Here is an 18,199-nt window from a genome sequence, read left to right as displayed (position 1 = left end):
TTAGCTAAATGCCAAATTTGTCTATATATATGTGTGTGTGTGTGTGTGTGTGTGTTAGCCAAAACAACTAGCATGTTAATAGCAGCCTGACTCCAAAATAGCCTAAAAAAACTTAAAAAAAAAAAGCTTATATTAGGAAAAACAGCTAGCATATAATTATTAGCTAAAATCCAAAACAGCCTAAAAAACTAGAAAAAAAGCTTAAATTAGCCAAAACAGTTAGCATGTAGCTGAAATATTAGCTGAACTTCAAAATAGCCTAAAAAAATCTTAGTAAATGCCAAAATAGCCCAAAAAGCTAGCAGAATTCCAATTTTTTTAAATTTTAAAACCGTAACTTTTTCACATAATTATGATAAAAATGCAGAAATATTATTCCAGAATAAATCAACTTAAAAATTAAATAACTTTCAATATTTTACTCTCCATTTTGTAAAAATTATACAAATTAAAAATGAGTGCAAAATAACATTGGACCATTAATAACAATAAAATAAAATGATCTGGAGGGCCGGATATAAGTACCCGGAGGGCCGGATATGGCCCCCGGGCCTTGACTTTGACATGTGTGAAATAGAAGATAAGATCCAATATGACTATGTGAGATACAGTACATCCAAATCATGAAGGACAATTAAAAATAACCTAAGCAAATAAAGTTGAAAAGTTAGAGACTTTAGCCATACACTTTTCCTGTATACACATAATCACAACAAACTTATCAAACATATTGTGATGTTAAATGAATACAGATACAGATCATAATGATCATTGAAAAAGGTCATTTTTGTTAGCCAGGCTTTGTTCCATCATGCAGTATTGATGTGTCTGAGTGGACACAGGATAAGCTGGTGGTGCTCACACAAAATGAAGAGCATGTGTGTGTGTGTGTGTGTGAGACAGAGAGAGCCTCATCTGTATTTGACCTGGTCTGCCACTACAGAAAGAAGCTTTTAATGATTCCGTCTGCTGGGAACATTTCACTGTCGAATCGACTTAAAGCTTTGACACTGAAGCCACGTGTAGCTGCTGTTTTTATATTCAATGATTAAGTATTAAGAAAACAGTTAAAGTTATAATCTAACATACTTCAAGTAGTTTAGTTTATTTCTAATACATATAAAATCAACTGCTAATAAATCAATACCCTCACTGATGGAAAATAACCAGTCATTCAGGAATGTTTTCTTCTCCAGTTAAGGGAAAAAAACTAAAATGACTGAACCTACAAAAAAAAAAAAAAACATGTTTGAAAAGAACATTGGCAGAAGCTGTAGCTTATTAGAGCCTACTCCTTATGATCCATTCGACTTTGACTTACAATAATAAAAAAAGCCACATTAATACCCATTTACTAGTCATCTATCATATTATAAATACGAGGGATTCATTACAATCATCACGGTGCTCAGACATCATCTACAACCAGTGACCATATCACCATTATGTAATGAGTTTTGGTGTTAGATTGAAAATTATTTCTTTGTATTCATTTTAAAACTGTTTGAACTAGTAGTGTAAAATTATTTTGTGAATCGTGATTAATCACAAATAGACTATTTAGCACGTTTTTTTTAATTATTATTATTTTTTATTCCATAATAAGCAGAAGCAAAGACCAGCCACCTTTAATCTAGAAGTGGGAAAGAGGAACAGCACATGAATCACACTGCACCAAAAGGAGGCATGGAGAACTAAATGAAAAAAATGATAAAGAATAATGCAGTAGATAGAAATAGAGGACAAACCCCACTAAGTACACCTTACTATCCTCAGCTTCTAACTTCTAGAAGCCTATAGCAACTAATTATTATTGTTATTGAGATTTAATTTAACATGCCAATGGTAAGTTGCATGCAATATAGCATATAAAGTGGATGGTAACAATGATAATAAAAATCTACATTTTTTGCACATCGACACACACACACACACCTGTCCATCCTTCACCTGTAAATGAAGTCCATTCGTTTCTCCTTCGGGACAAAAATATCTGCGACTTTAGCACAAAAGTCTCCTTATTTTCTTTTACTTTTAGAAGCATCTCAGTCTCACTAAAGTTGTGTTGTTCATCATTGGTCATCCAGTCATTATTACTTCATGTTTTTAATAACAAAAATAACATAAAGGCAGGAATATTATTCCAGAATAAATCAATTTAAACCTTAAAAGGTCTTGTGCAGTGGGTATGAAAATTATTTAATTTAGAAAGTCAATGGAACTTGGAAAAGGAATCCGATAAGAATATTCACTTAAAATGATCCAGCGCGATTTTATTGATCATTTTATGGTCGTGCACAGCTTTAAATTTGGGTGATAGGTGGTGATGGGCGGGGGCTGCGCGTGACGTCACTTCAGGGATCCTAGAGTGTAAACGACAATGACGGACGGTTTGAGAAGCAAATTTCTTTGGATGAAGGTGATGAGCCTTCATCAAACACGGAAATTTTAACGACACAGGGTTTGGAGGGTGTACAGCCCTACCAGTTTGAACCGGAGGTTTCCTCATCTGAGGATACAGGGGCTTCGGATGACGATGGTGAAAGCTCATACAGCGATGGCGGGGAGCAAGCAGAAGGCAAAAGGAGGCTGCAGGATTTGTCATGGTTTGTATTTTACACACCGCCCGTCGCTACTACCGATTGGATGGTTTAGTGAGGTCCTCGAATCGGCCCCACTGGGGTTTGCCACGGCCCTGGCGGAGCGCCGAGAAGACGATCAAACTTGACTATCTAGAGGAAGTAAAAGTCGTAACAAGGTTTCCGTAGGTGAACCTGCGGAAGGATCATTACCGGAAAAGGCAAGGGGTGCGTCCCCTGCCGTCGTCCTCCTCCAGGGTCGAGGGGCCGACGGGTGGGCTCGCTCCCCCGCCGCCCTCTCGGCCTCCCTCGCCCGCGCGCAACCAACCCCCGCGCGGGTCCTCTTTCCAGACGGCCGGCGGGGTCCTCCTGCGCCCCGCGCGGAGGCCACCCCCACCGGCCTCACGGCCCCGGGAGGGAGTAAAAACCCGTCGTGCGGGCTCGGCTGCCGGCGCTGGACAACCGTCCGGTGAACCCACGGCGCCCCCTATGCCCGACCCGGGGCCTCGGAACCGCAAACCCCCCTCAGCCGTCCGGCTCGCGCCCGCCAGGTGCCCGTACACCCACCGCGTTCCTCCTCCGGAGGGCCGGGGAGGGCTCAAAGCCTCCCCCTGACCGGGGAGCGCCCCTCTCCTTTATTGAAACGGTAAATTCATGAAGGGAGACCCCTTTCTTCAGCACATTACTGCACCCAAATACCACACTCCTATTCACCATTATCCCGTTCGAATCCCCAAATCCACGGCAGTCCAAATTCTGTTATGTTAAGTGATTCCATGCCCAGAAAGTCATCACAACACTAGCGGATCTAGCTGGATGTTCCTGTACTGACGTCACACGACCTATGACCTACTTATCGGTGGCTGCCCAAAATCTGAGCGACCGCGCTATCTTTGAACGCTTGAATAGAGTGCACGGGGCCGCAGGTGACAAAATAATTATACGGGGGTTCATTTGTGACATAAATACCAATGTTTTATTGCAGTTTAAGAAAAATCACGATTTTCACCGCACGAGGCCTTTAAAGGACTTTCAATATTTTACTCTCTATAAAATTAGATTTCATCAAAACTATACAAGTTAGAAATAAGCACACGATAACATCAGGGCATTAATAATAAAATAAAATGATCTGGAGGACTGGATCCTTGATCAATTTGATATGTACAACCTAGTGCACACCGAAATTACAGGGAAAATAAATCATTATCTATGTATACTTTTTTCCAGTTTGGCGGGCCAGACTATATAGTTAAAGGGGCCGCATATGGCCCCCGGGCCGTACTCTGCCCACCCCCTGCTGAGCTTTCCCCTGCATGTTTGCGCACCGCCTGAATCCGCGCCAGGCTGCACAGATAGTGATGATCTATTGACACAGATCGATCTCTTCTGCTCTAATTCACCAGTCAAAGCTGCTAATCCATATGTTCTTCTCCTGAGTGCGTGCACGCGCGTCGCGCCTGTCCGTGCTCGGCCGCCGTCGGCTTTGATGCGCCGCTCCTCGCGCCAGCTAGTGGCCGCCTGGCTGCTCGCGCTGCCGCTGGGGAGAGGCGGAGAGGAATGCGCGCGCCGCGGCCGCCTGGAGATGATCTCCTTCTGGTTGCTGTGCTGGAAGCTGCTGGTAGGTGACCGCAGACATCGGCATCACACACCGCCACGTCCCGGTAATAACCCCGAGCCGCGCGGTTCTTCCTCGCGGCGTCATCGCAGCGTTCCCCCGCAGCCTCACGGCGGTCTCTGCTGGTGCCTCCTCTGTTAACGCGGTTTCTGCTCATGTGGGATGAAATGTGCGCTTTTCTGTCACGTATGTCTTTGCCCGGTTCTAGGATGCTGTGTTACGTAACAGTCATGGCTCCATTCACGGAGGATGATGGAAACGGGGATGATGAAAAACATGCCTTTTAAAATTCAAACATACAATGACTGGGACAGATGGAATTAATTGTCTATTTCGAACAGACCTTGTTTTGTGAAACATATGAAGCTGCATTGTAATGATTACTCCTCTCTCTGAAGCAGAGGATGAACCTGCATCCAGCTGTTGATGAGACACTGCAGGACAGTTTAATTTGACGTGGAAAGCAGATTAAATATTTGGTTAATCTGAGGTTTAAACTTCTGGGGTTGAAAGAGGTCAGGGAGATCCATCAAATCCAAAAGGTCATTTAGAAACACGGATTACAGCTCTGAGATTCTGCATCAACACTGATGCAGAATCTCAGAATTCAGAAGACACAAGGGTTATCCCTCATGTCCTCTGAATTTTCTGAATTCTCAAAGATTTGATGTTGAATAATAGAACTGCCACAAACAATTATTTTAATAGTCGACTAATCACAGATTATTTTTTTTTCGATTAGTCGACTAATCAGAAGACATTATAGATGTAAAACACACAGCTTAACCATCATTAGCTTTAAACTAACTGAAAACTAAATATATAGAATTACCTGTAATAATGCTAGTCTGAATGCTGTAAGCTGAATTTGTCCGCTAAAGATGCTAGTGCTGAAGATGCTGAAATTGATTGCTAAAATGCTGAAGTTGATTGCTGAAAACACCAAAGCTAATAGCCAGCTAAAATATTAGTTACATGCAAAATGATCCTAAAAAAATTGGAAAAGCCTTAATTAGACAAAATAGCTCGCATGCTGCTGGAATATAAGATAAACTCTAAATTTGCCTGAAAAATTGAAAAAGCGTAAATTAGCCAAAATAGTTATAATGCAGCTGAAATATTAGCCAAACTCTAAATTAGCCTGAAAAATGGAAAGAGCCTAAATTAGCCAAAACAGCTAGCATGCAGCTAAACTCCAAAATAGCATAAAAAAAACAACAAAAAAGCCTACGTTACCCAAAACAGCTAGCATGCAGCTGAAATATTAGCCAAACTCCAAAATAACCTAAAAAATTCTTAAATTAGCCAAAATAGCTAGCATGCAGCTTGAATAATAGCTAAATTCTAAATTTGCCTACAAAACCTTAATAAATGCCAAAATAATCCAAAAAGCTAGAATGCCATTATAACTTTCAACTTTACTACACTCTGACTCCATATTATATAAAATAATGACTAATCGACTATTAAATTAGTCGTCGACTATTTTAATAATAGTCAATGAGTCATCGATTAGTCGACTAATCGTGGCCGCCCTACTGAATAAGCACAGTTGCATTCTTCTTTTGAGATTTCAAGCTCATCTCATCATTGAAGTTACATCCTTTTACCATAAAAGAATTTACAGAGTTTTCCCATCCCTTGGTGAATACAAGCACTGAGACTCTTGAAAATCCAACAAAGAAGTAGCTCACTTTAGGAGAACAATGCTTGAGAACAACATTGCAAACTTGAGGAATTCCTAAATGGATGGATTCTTTTTCTTAAATTAATAGAGACTTCCATGTGAACAAACTTTGAAAACTTTGACTAATATATTATTTAGTTATCCAGGTTGTGAGGGGGGTTCTTGTTTACCAGGAGGTTAATGTGCTCCCCTTGCCAATTATGATCTCTTTCTCTGTGCTTTTGTCTGTGTTTTTGGCTTCTAAGTATGCACCTTCACAAATGTTATTGCATACATGTAAGTAAAGAGGGATTCCTGCTATCTTCTGTCAGTAGGGAGTCATAGAATATCTGTTGGATCTCTGCAGAAACTTGGCTAGATTCAATGATGGTATTTTTAAGAGAATGTTACCTGCTGTGGTCCTCAACATAGTAATTACATTCAAACCCTTGGAAGTTTTTCCTGAAGCAACCAATTTTTAAAAGTTAAAGTAAGTCTTACCGATCTGCAGGAATTTGTTTTGTTTGAAACCATTTTAGTAACAACTAGTGTTTTTGACAAGTATGTAGTTTGAGGAGATTCTCTTTGTGCTTAGAGCTCTAAGTGGCGGTCTTGGTTATGATGTGTATTGATATGGACATGAGTTGTAAGATTTCTGTCTCCAGAATCGGTCTATGTGATATTATTATTCGAAAACTGACTGTTTTGCTACGGAATGAAAATGTAAGACCACCGATGAGAGGAGGAGGCATAAATGTGTCATAATGGGCATGTCAGTCCTGACAGGACATCTATTTTTCCATCTGTTTCAGCAGGCGAGAGGGAGGGACATTGATTCCTGTCATGAATTGATCTTGCATTGTCGACCTCACAGCGTTCATTGCAAGCAGTGTTTCTAAAATCACGAGGCTTGTAAATGTGCATTTCCCGAGAGAGAAGGCTTCTGAAATGTTTCTTTGCATTAATGTGTGCTTAAACAATGATTGTGATGGAAGAATGCAGGTTCTGTTATTATAGCCAAAGCTACCTTTTTTAAATAAATAGTTTAGGTCAAATGTGTCCAAGTTGTCCTTGTGAAAAATCTCAATATCATTCAATGCATGAAGTCTGGAATGGATGAACTGGACTGTCCTGCACAGAGTCCTGACCTGAACCTCACAGAACACCTTTAGGTTGAATTAGAGCAGAGACTGAGAACCAGACCTTCTCCACCAACATCAGGGTGACCTGACCAATGCGGTTTTGAAAGTATGGTCCAGAATTCCTAGAAACACTCCTCAACCTTGTGGACAGCCTTCCAAGTACAGTTGAAGCTGGATAGGCTGCAAAAGGAGGGCCCACATCACTCTAAGGCAGGGGTCGGGAACCTTTAACAGTAAAAGAGCCATTTGGACTCGTTTTCTACTGATCGAAACCTACAAGAAGCCACGTAGGCTTACTTTAGCCTTTAAGAAATTTGGATTTGCATTCATGACCATCTTTTTCTTTAATATGAATTATGTCTATTTTTGGCATGAACAAAAGCAAAAATATTTTAAAAAGAAGTGATTTTTTTTAACGTTTGACAGAAGCTCAAATAACTTCTTTTCAAAATAAAAAAATGCCCTGTGCCAAACAGGATCATCTCAGTGCAGCTAGTGATCAATGTCATGCAGCATAAGATAATATGTGCTTTTAACTCATAAAAGATCAAACTTTTTCCAAAGTTTAGCTTTGTATATAAAATCTGTCCATTCTGGAGGTAGAGTTGATCAAACAAGACATCTTCAGGTCAACAGGATGTAAAAACCTACATAGTTTATCATCTATGTGAACCTCAGACATCAATTTATAAACTTAACTAATCTAAATTAAATACATGCTAATTAAGTAATCCTTACTTTAAAAAAAAATGCTATTTTACTTTTCTGTTATATATTTTTGTTCTATTTCCCTCTTTGTCCTCAGTAGTCTTACACTGCTGGGTTTTGTTATTTTAGTTTGGACCTTGGTAGTCTTAGTTAGCAGGCTTTGTTTATTTGTTTAGGTAGTTTTGGTTAGTCAGCCATTAGCAGAGAGCTGTTGACTCTGACGGTCGACATGACTGGATCAGCAGTCTTCATGACTTATTTTATGTTTGGCCAAGGAGCCACAATGGAGAGATAAAAGAGAACATGAGGATCTGGAGCTGCAGGTTGCAGACTCCTGATCTAACTAATCACCAAGTCTAACATTCTCAGGAAGCGGTACAAGGAAAAAATTCAAGAACTGAAACATGTGGAGGTAGAATTGAAAAAAAAACATATAAAGCAGAAATATGCCCCAGATGTAATGTAGTATATAAATAATAAATATTTAGAACATCAATAATGGTGTATGAGTCGTTTTTTGTGGTAATACAAACTGTTTGTTTTTATGTTTGCTAAATCAGACATTTTCATTTTCTTTAAACATGCAGTCTTTACATTTTTCTTCTATATCTGTAGACACTATTTCAGTGGAAATGTTGTGGATGTTTTTTGTAGGGTCTGAGCCCTTTTTGTTGGGTTCAGACTATAAAGACTACTTTTCTCAAAGTCTGACTGATAAATCTCTCTCCAGAGAGCTACAGCTGGGCTACGACGGACAACGCTTGAACTGACAGCCGGAGACCAAAGTACCCATCCTGACAGCAGCCTCCCCAGTGACTCTGCTGCACCTCCAACATCAGAAGATCCTGTATCCATGGAGACTGCCTCTTCACCAGATCTGGAGAGAGACAACTTGTTTGGTTGCAGCAGTCGGGAAACGGAGGAGCACAATTACCCAGGAGTCTATGAGGTGGACGAAGAGTCTTCAGAGGAAAGAAATGTAGACGGAGATGAATGTGACTATCTAGTCTTTGAAACCGGAGAAAAGGAGCAAAGAGAAGAAGAAGATAAAAGTGACATTAGTGATGAGACGGGAAATGAAGGGAGAACAGAAACTGGGGGGGAAAAGACCAGATGGGGTGAAGGGAAGGAAGACGAGGAAAGAGAAATAGAAGAAAATGAAAAAGACTCAATGGAAATAAAGGGAGTGGATGACGGAGATGTTGATGAAGACTTGTTTGGGACCGAAGAAGATGAAAGAAGAAGTGGAACAAAGGAGGGGAACGGATGGATGACAGAAACACAAGAAGATATAACACAGAATGCTTTGCCAAATCTGCTCATTGATTCTGAAAACCCATCATGTCTGTTACCCGAGGCCCTGGTGGTCACCACAGATCCTCCAGAAACCACATGGCTTGAGCCCTGGGAACACGAGCCCACAAGCAGGGATGACCTCGGCGAGTGTTTCCAGTCAGAACTGGCCGTCACGTACTCAGACTGTGATGATGAGGAGGACCACTGTGGTGTGACCAGCCAGGAAGGATATGGAGCCATTACTGATGATGCAGAGAAAATGAAAGAGGAAACTGCAGAAGATGAGGTGGAAGTTGAAACTGGAGCAATGGAGCAGAAAGAGTTGGAAAAGAAGAAAACACAGGAAGTCACAGAGGAGCAGATGATATCAAGCAGAGAGGAGTCTCTGCGGTCTCCTTCAGTGAGCTCCACGACCAGCTCGACTGACCCTGACAGAAAGGTATGTTTGACACCTGCTCTTTACCTGATAGAGATGTTCATTTTAAAATAAAGAAGTAAAATCAGTCCACAGGATAGGAAAGCACATGTCAAAAATCAAGTGATGCATGAAAACCAGGAGTCGTTAGATGATAACCATATAGACCACGGATCTGGCCCTCCAGATCATTTTATTTTATTGTTATTAATGTTATTAATATCTTGCACTTATTTTGAAAAAAAAAACATATTTTTACAGAGAGTAAAATATTGAAAGTTATTTAAGGTTTAAGTTGATTTATTCTGGAATAATATTCCTGCATTTTTATTATTCATAATTATGTTAAAAAAGTTTGGGCTTTAAAGTTTAAAAAAATGGCATTCTGATAGCTTTTTGGACTATTTTAGCATAAGATTTATTAGGTTATTTAGGAGTTTGGCTAGTTTTTCAGCTACATGCTAGCTTTTTTGGGTAACCTTTTGGGTTTTTTTTAGGCTAATTTGGCTTTAAGCTAATATTTTGGCTGGCTATTATCTTCAGTGTTTTCAGCTGTTAGCTTCAGTTTTTCAGCTATCAACTTCAGCATCTTCAGCTATCAGCACTAGCATCTTCAGCAGACAATTTTAGCTTATAGCATTGGCACTAGCATTATCGCAGGTAATGTTATATATCTAGTTCATGATTATGTTAAAAAGTTGCGGTTGTTAAAGTTTTAAAAATTTAGTTTAAGAGTATTCAATAAATGTTTATCCTACAACTACTATGTAAATATTAGCTAAACTTCAAAATAGCCTAAAAAAACTGAAAAAAGTCTAAATTAGTCAAAAGAGCTAGCGTGTAAATTTTAGCCTAACTCCAAAATAGCCTCAAAATGAAAAAAAGCCTAAATTAGTCAAAATAGTTTGCATGTAGCTGAAATATTAGCTAAACTCCAAAATAGCAGAAAAAAATGATAAAAAGCCTTAATTAGCCAAAACAGCAAGTATGTAGCTAAAATTTTAGCAAAAATCTTAATAAATCCCAAAATAGTCCAAAAAGCTAGCAGAATTCCAACTTTAAAAACTTTAAAACCGTAACTTTTTAACATAATTATGAAGAATAAAAATTCAGGAATTTTATTCCAGAATAAATCAACTTAAACTTTGAATAACTTTCAATATTTTATTCTTCCTAAAAATATGTTTTTTCAAAGTTGTACAAGATAGAAATAAACAAAAGATAACATTGGGAGAAGATCCTTGTTACAATCTCAGCCGGGTCCTTCTGGTGCGGAGTTTCCACATTGTCTAAAAACAAACCTTAGTTTGAGTGATGACTAAATTGTTCTTTGCCTCTGTGGCTCTGTAGTAAACTGTCAAACTGTCTAGTGTGCACCCTAGCTTTGCCTGATTGTAGCTGGGATAGGCTCCAGCATCCCCATGGCCCTACAAAGGACAAGGTGGAAATAAAAGAAACATTAATGGAACATATTTGTTCTCTGGATACATTTTTTTCTGAATTAGGTTGACCGTTTCTTGTAAACAAAATGTATTTCATGTTTGTTTACTGAATTTGACTACAAAACTAATCTTTAGTCTGTATTTTCTCACCAGGTTCCTCCAGATTTCTGTGTGGAGCAGGAGCCCCTCAATGAAAATATCTCCACTGAGCATGTGGATTTTATGTTGGCTCGCAAGCAGTGGCAAAAGATGGAGGAGGAGGTCAAAGGTCAGCCAATCCCCAAACCAGGACTGAGAGCTCACGGGAGCTTCCAGGGCACGCACTCTTCTTTATATCCCCCCACTCGCAGCCCTCGCCTTAAACACAAGTAAGATATTTGCTTTAGTAGAAGCACTCCAGTGCAAAATTAGAGCTGACAAAAACCTAAAAATACTTCTGTAAAGGTTTGATCGCAGAAAGTGATACAGATCAAAGATGAAACTTTAAGTTCTTAATCAATCATGTTATGGGTTCTGGAAAAATACATTTACAAGATTCTAATATTCTGTATTGTAATTATGCCTATATATACAGTAATTGTCACCCTCATTTGAAGTTTATTTTAAGTGGTAATTCAAAATTGGTCCTCTCAAAACTACAAACTGCTTTATTTGTTTTTCCAAGATTTGGGAACTGAATGCAGGGCTTGGTTGTAAGCAAGCGTGCTGATGGTTCATAGTGAGGAATGAACATTATAAAACAATACAAAAAAATACAATTAAAGCTCAAAACGTTTATATTGCATGCAATAGGTCCTGTAAAAGATTTATTGATTCTGGAAGTCTGAATCAGTAAATATCTTGCTAGAAGACGAAGCCTCACCATAGGTTTGGTCCTCAGTTTACAAAAAACTGAAAAGGCCAGCACCGGAGGACCTCAGGGTCCACAAGGGTTCATCACATAAATAAGAATTTTTGGACAGGCAGCGAGTAGCAAATTTGCCGCTTGGCGAAAGAGGGGCGGGCCACACAAATAAAGTCAGCATGTCATAACTTAAAGAGTCAGGCATTCATCTTAATGTTTTACTTGATGGGACTTTCTCTGTCATTCATAAGGGAAATCCAGCCCCCTGTGGCTCGAGAGCCTCCGCTTTCCTCAACCTTGTCTCCCAGTTCGGAAGACTCAGGCTTGGATGACTCCTCGTACCGCAGCCCCCAGGAGGAGTCAGAGAGTGCAGTGGATAGGGAGATCCGCCTAACTTTGGAGAGAGAAGAAAGGCACCGCAAGGAGAGGGGCATGATTGCACAAGGCTTGACTTTACCCAGGTGACAGAACAAAAGACACGACCACTAAAGCTAACCACACAAAAATAGCTTACTTTGACATCTGCATTTTACTCTCTGAGGGAAACAACTTTTAAATAAAAGCAGTGATGTCAGGGGAGGCCCTCACCTGCAAAACATAGCTTAAAAATGCATGAATAAAACATAAAATAAATATACTTTTTTAAAATAAAAATAAATATTGGTGTTTAGACATCTCTGTCCTATGATTACTTATTTCTATGTGGGTTTTCAATGTTATTATTGGTTAAAAATAGTAGTTTAACTACTGTTAGTAACTACTTCTTGAAACAACTGAAGAAATTAAAGATCATTGTCTCAAAGATATGGATAGTCAAGTTGTGTTAATGGAATATTTTTTTTTTAATTTAGAGATTATTAAAAAAAAAAAAAACCTTATTGGAGGTTTAAGCCAAAATGGCAAAACCAAGATCATCAAGATCACTCTTACGGTGCATTCACACCGAACGCAATTAGCATGGCAGAGGCGGCCAGTTTCAATGTTAAGTCATTGTTATATAGACGTGAATTGATTCAATCTGAAGTCCCGCGGCTCAACCTGAGCGATGAGCGTGGCGCGGAGGACTGGCAGCAGCATGATTTGAGTGGCAAGGCGCGAATTAGGTGGTGCAGCCAAAATGTAAATATCTGAAACAGAATACCAAATAAGTATTGTTAAAAAAAGGTCATGAATGCAAACCCAAATTTCTTAAAGGCTAAAGTAAAAACTATGCAGCTTCTTATAAATTTTGATCAGCAGAAAATGGAAAAATGACTCTTTTACTGTTTAGGGTTGCCGACCCCTGTACTAGACTGTCACAGTGATTTTGGATTACAGAAAGCAGTTTACCTACACCAGCGCTAGACTTTACTGTCCAAATCATGACTGGAGATTTCAGTCTGGGAGTTTGGGTTCTGCGCCTCACCAGTCTTCTTTCAAACCCTTGGATCTTGATTCCCAAATGAAAGAAAGACTTTACTTTCACCAGAAATCAGAAGCTTGGACCTCTGGCCAACAGTCCAGTCCTCCTTCTCCTTGGTCCAGTTGAGACGGTTCCTCTGTTGGTCCAAGCTCAGAAGTGTCTTGACCTGAGGAACCAGACAGTTGTTGTTCATCTTCTGAAAGCTTCTGGTTTTCGAAGGTGTTTCTCCACCTCATTCCTCTCTTTTGGGATGTCTGCTGGTTTTTGATAATCCGCTGAAGTCCACGGTCGTCTCTTTGACTTGGTAGACTTTGCATTGATCTGGTTGGACACAGCGCTCTGTGACCAGCCAGCCTCCTTAGCTATGAACTTTAAGACCCTTTTCCATGATCTTTTTTTTTTGGAAAGGGTCTGTATTCCATTATATTTCAGTAGGTCTAACGTTTTGCTGTTTATCCTCTCTCACGAGTCTACCAATGTCAAAAAAGACTTGGTTCATAATTTTGAGTCCTGTTTTAGATTATAGAACAGATTCTTGAAACTAAAGATAGTAAAGAATACTTCTTCCAACATCATGCTTCTTCTTTGTGTTCAGACCTTCTACCTTGCAGACAGGACGATCTCCTCCTCGACCTCCAGCCTGCCGCACCCCCACTCTGTCCATCTCGCCGACCCCCTCCTGCTCCTCCGCCCTACCCCGCTCAGCGTACCATGAAATGACAGCCAACAATGTCATCATTCTGGAGCCTGACTCCTCTAATCAAGCTTCCAGGAACCGCCTCATTTGTGATTGGCCTGCCAGTCTAGATGTGGGCCCATCTGCAAATGTCATTGTGGTGGAAACCTCCAACCTGATCATTCGAAGTGCTTCCGAGTTCAGCCTCAGCACTGCGCCAATATCCGTGGAGACACAAGAGAGCACTTTTCTATCCAACCCATTCTTCAAGCTACGGTCCATCAGCAGTCAGTCACTGGTGGAGCAAGAGATTAAAATGGTGAAGCAGAGGGAGGATGAATGGAGGAGGCAGAGAGAGGAAATGTGGCGAAGGAAACGAGAGGAAGAGTGGAGGAGAGGAAGAGAGAAGTATGACACAGTGCTGGTGTCCCCAGGCCTGAATGACAGCATCAGCATCAGTGGTATGTACTGCTACAGCTATACCGCCAGAACACATCGGTAACTGTAGTGACAGAAATAGCTTTGTGTCACCATCAGAGCACCTGAGTACACACCCTTATTAACTAAAGTCTTATTGTTTCCCCTTTAGGGCTGCCACAAACAAATATTTTGATAGTCGACTAATCACTGATTATTTTTTCCGATTAGTCGACTAATCGTGGCAGCCCTATTCCCCTTGAATGTTTTCACCATAACCTATGCATGGAAAACCTTTCAAATCGCCAAGTTAAAACTTGACCAAAGCTCATCTTTTTCAAAATGATTTATTCAGATTAGGGAGCAAAAACAGTCTTTGAGGAAAAGTTCAAATTAGACCTAAATATGTGATTTTTTTTGGTCAATGTTTCTGCTGCTATATTTTTAAAGAATCTTTTTTTTTGTCATCTTCCTTTAAGTTCCAGATGTTGCAGATCGATCCGTCTCTTCCCCTTCATCCCCCTGCAGGGCTCGCAAAATGGAGCGGTCCAGTTTGTCATGTGACCACAAGGTTGGTATACACAAATTAACACCATTCAGGCTTCTAAAACATCAGTTAAAAATAGATCTTTAGTGGATGTACCGTTTTTGGACTCTACTGCATGCAGATTATAAAAGTCCTCTGATCAGATTAGGTAATTTTACTATAAAAACACACATGGATGCATAAAAACAATATTTTCCTTGATAACCCTCAGGATGTCTTGGGGAGATTTATTTAATCTCTTGCACATGTTCAATTCATTTTAGCTGTTTTTGATTCATTTTACTCAAACTTGACAGGTATAGTCGTTGTTCCATCTCATTTCAATAAATTAGCCACAAACTGATAAGCTACGCCAATTAATGGTTAGATCCGCCACTAAAACCACCTTAAAATCTAAACATTTTTAACCTACATTTATCTGTGATGAACCAATGCATATATATATATATATATATATATATATATATATACAAACCTTAATGATAAAGTATTTATAGTTCAAATAGTTAATTATTAAGGTTTATATACATATATATATATATATCCATTTCTGAAAAACAGAAAAAGGAAGGATCTCCTTTTTAAAGAATGTCAGAAAGAAGGATCAAAAACTGATACTGCATAATTTATTTTGCAATATTTATATTTATTAACTGGTATCTTTGTTTTTTAGTAGTAATCACTTTGATTATTATTTGATTAATAATTTTGATTTCTTATAAGTTTTATTTTTTAAATCATTTAGTTCACTTTGATATTCATACTTACTCATATAAATGTGCTCATCATTCCTGTACCTGTTTGTCCAATATTCCCTCTAAATTTTCCATCTCCATCTTATCTACCCTTTGCATCACCCTTCTATGTATGGGCTTTTCTCTAGTGGTTTAGCTGATTCTCCCGTTCCCTCCAGTTTCCTCCCTCTTTTACTTCAGTAAGTCCGCGGCAGAATGCCATGGCGCAGAGATGGGAAGCTTCGCTTTTGGCCAGTCAGAAGAAGAAGTAAACAAGAACTGGAGTCAATTCTCTTCTATTTAACGGGCTGAAATGAAACCTGATGTCATTTCCTCTGGATCTATGCCCTCAGCCAATTTAGATACTTGTTTAGGTTACACACCTAAAGTGAGTAGAATGTGTCATTTGTTGTACAATACTATTTTGGTGTAAAAGTCTGTTTTTTGGGGTTAAGTTGGTCTTTTGCTTAAAGCATTATAATGCATCACATGCAGACTTACCCATATATTTTCCTAATACAACAGCATCCAATATTAAGTCTAAAAAGTTGTGAAAATACATAACCCACAATTTTCACCGAAGACTATTCTTAAAAAGTAAAACTGTGCGTTTTTGCAGTAATATTTAAAGGCGTTTATTCATTAATACTTATGAGCAACAGCATTGTTTTACATAGTTATTGATAATTATTTCTTTTTCATTACTAGTATAGCAATCTTTTCTTAAAATTTCTTGGGTAAACATAGTTCATTTTATAACCTTAATCTTTATGTGATAGTCATTTAAAGCCTATTTATGGAAGCGTCTGTGACTCATAATTCTAAAGAAAAGTCAATAATGAAAATGATTTTTCATTTTCACCGTGAAACTGCATTACTTGTCTTTTACATAAAATGAAAAAGCAATTCTCCGAACGCCTTTTTCATTTTCTTCTTTAACACTTTTTGCTTGAGCTTTCTGTAACTCAATTAAAATGATAAAGAAAATGGCATCTGACATTTTATTTTCAAAAAGTTTTGTAGTTAATTTGCACCAAACAGTCAAATCAAATATCAAATTTGAAAATTAAAATGGATTAACAGAAATACTTTTTCATTTTCACAATCAAAAAGAAAATGAAAAAGCACCTTCAGTATTGACTCTTATTTTGAATTATGACTCACAAATGCTTCCATACCTATTAAAGCCAATGCTTTAAAAGGATGCAGTGGGGTTTTTGTGTTCTTTTAAAGTTTGCCTTTGAAGGAAATCCACCCTGACATTTTAAAATCATGGCCTTGACAAAAGCTGGAATGGTCCAACCAATAATCATTATTATTTTTGATTTAGCTCTCCATGTAATGAGAGCCACTTAAAGAGTTTACGCTTGGACCTTTCCTGGCACAATTTGTACACAATTGTGTGCACCATTTTGTGCAAAAGTGATCAACAAAGATGGTGGTAAAGTGATTTTTAAAGTGGCAGCAGCAGCCAGAAATAGAGAGACATTCGTAGATGTTTGAAATATAGTACGGTTTGTATGATACATAGAACGCCTTGTAGAACAAGCTTTTACGGCAACTGTGATTGATATTCTTTGAGTGGACCAATAACAGTTTCTAGGATCTGAATCCAGCAGCATTATTTCTTAAAAAGTTAAGTAAGTGAAAAGAGATGATCCACCAACTTAGCCTTTTTTGGGAATAAGAACCGTGGGAGCTGCAGCTTTAACTTTTGAATCTCGATCCAGTATTTCTTCTGTAATGTTTAGTAAAGATTCACCTGTAAGAAAAATCCACATTTATGCAGAAGATTTATAAGGAAGATTTTTTTTATTTATTTCTTGTTTTATCCTTAAAAATATTTATTGTTATTATTAAGATGTTTGCACTGCCATGAAAATGTGAGTTTTAGTATTCTATTTATATTGACTGTTCTACATTCCCATGTTTACAAATGTTCCTTAGTCCACTTATAGAAAATATATATATACACTGTGTGTGTGTGTGTGTTAAAAAAAAATTCAAATGTGAAAATGAATCAAGTCTTCAATCTGAAGAGGTTTCAATGTGAATCCAGAAGAAATTACTGTAAAAACATCCTTTTAATTTACAGTTATGAGCTGTTCATTAAACGTTTTTGCTTGATGGTAAGGAATGCAAACACCTGTATCTGCAGCTGTCAAAGACTTCTTAGACTGATTGCAACCGTGCCATGTTGTATTTTTACTGCAATATTGCACAATTTGAGAAATAAATGCATTATTTTGACATTGAAAAACTAAATTTTTGTAAACCTATAATATGAAATCGTACCAAAAATTGTGTTCTGTTTAAACTCTCGATTTTGATTTTTTTTCCTCAACAAAATAAAATAAAGTTATTTTAAGGCCAAGTATGTTTTCTTTTTGCCCCTTACATCAAACTCATCACACATTCCAATTTACTTCCAATTCAGTTTACATAATTTATCTCAAATTCTATAAAAATATCAAATATTTCACGTGTTATGTCACGGTGGAATATTCTACGTTTCGGGATCTTACACAATCAGCTTAAGCATGATTAAATAAAAATAAACTGGAAACTGTGTCAATAGTCATAATCAAAATGTAACAAAAGACCAAGTGTTGTTGAAAATTAAGTTCTAAGAAGAAACTTTGAAACATCTGACCCAGCAAAGCTTGTAAAGCTATGATTGTTTTGATATTTCTAAGTCTATTGCAGGACTCAT

General features: G+C 38.3%; 1 protein-coding gene across 3 annotated transcripts; it reads left to right on the top strand.

Moving 5' to 3' along the window:
* The first annotated feature begins 3,918 nt into the window (after positions 1-3,918).
* si:ch211-153l6.6 (cyclic nucleotide-gated cation channel beta-1) lies at positions 3,919-17,860 on the top strand. 3 transcript variants are annotated; one of them, XM_024268976.2, is made up of 7 exons: positions 3,919-4,200; positions 8,444-9,448; positions 11,020-11,234; positions 11,962-12,171; positions 13,708-14,249; positions 14,685-14,776; positions 15,666-17,860. In XM_024268976.2, the coding sequence occupies exons 1-7, from the start codon at positions 4,069-4,071 to the stop codon at positions 15,756-15,758; spliced, it is 2,289 nt and encodes a 762-aa protein (XP_024124744.2). In that variant the 5' UTR covers positions 3,919-4,068; the 3' UTR covers positions 15,759-17,860. The 3 variants fall into 3 exon arrangements, with proteins under 3 accessions (XP_024124744.2, XP_024124746.2, XP_024124747.1); XM_024268979.2 differs by having other exon boundaries at positions 4,175-4,243; XM_024268978.2 differs by lacking the exon at positions 11,962-12,171.
* Positions 17,861-18,199: the final 339 nt, after the last annotated feature.

Source organism: Oryzias melastigma, linkage group LG17 (genome assembly GCF_002922805.2).
Source record: "Oryzias melastigma strain HK-1 linkage group LG17, ASM292280v2, whole genome shotgun sequence".
In the NCBI taxonomy this organism is placed as follows: Eukaryota; Metazoa; Chordata; class Actinopteri; order Beloniformes; family Adrianichthyidae; genus Oryzias; species Oryzias melastigma.
The sequence above is the reverse complement of the archived record's forward strand: the minus strand, read 5'-3'. Positions and strand labels throughout refer to the sequence as shown.

Bases quoted from the DNA above. Each gene is read 5' to 3' on its own strand.
- si:ch211-153l6.6 (XM_024268976.2), top strand. From the start codon at position 4,069: ATGCGCCGCTCCTCGCGCCAGCTAGTGGCCGCCTGGCTGCTCGCGCTG. The intron at 9,449-11,019 runs GTATGTTTGACA...TTTTCTCACCAG, and splicing joins CGACTGACCCTGACAGAAAG to GTTCCTCCAGATTTCTGTGT. The intron at 12,172-13,707 runs GTGACAGAACAA...CTTTGTGTTCAG, and splicing joins CAAGGCTTGACTTTACCCAG to ACCTTCTACCTTGCAGACAG.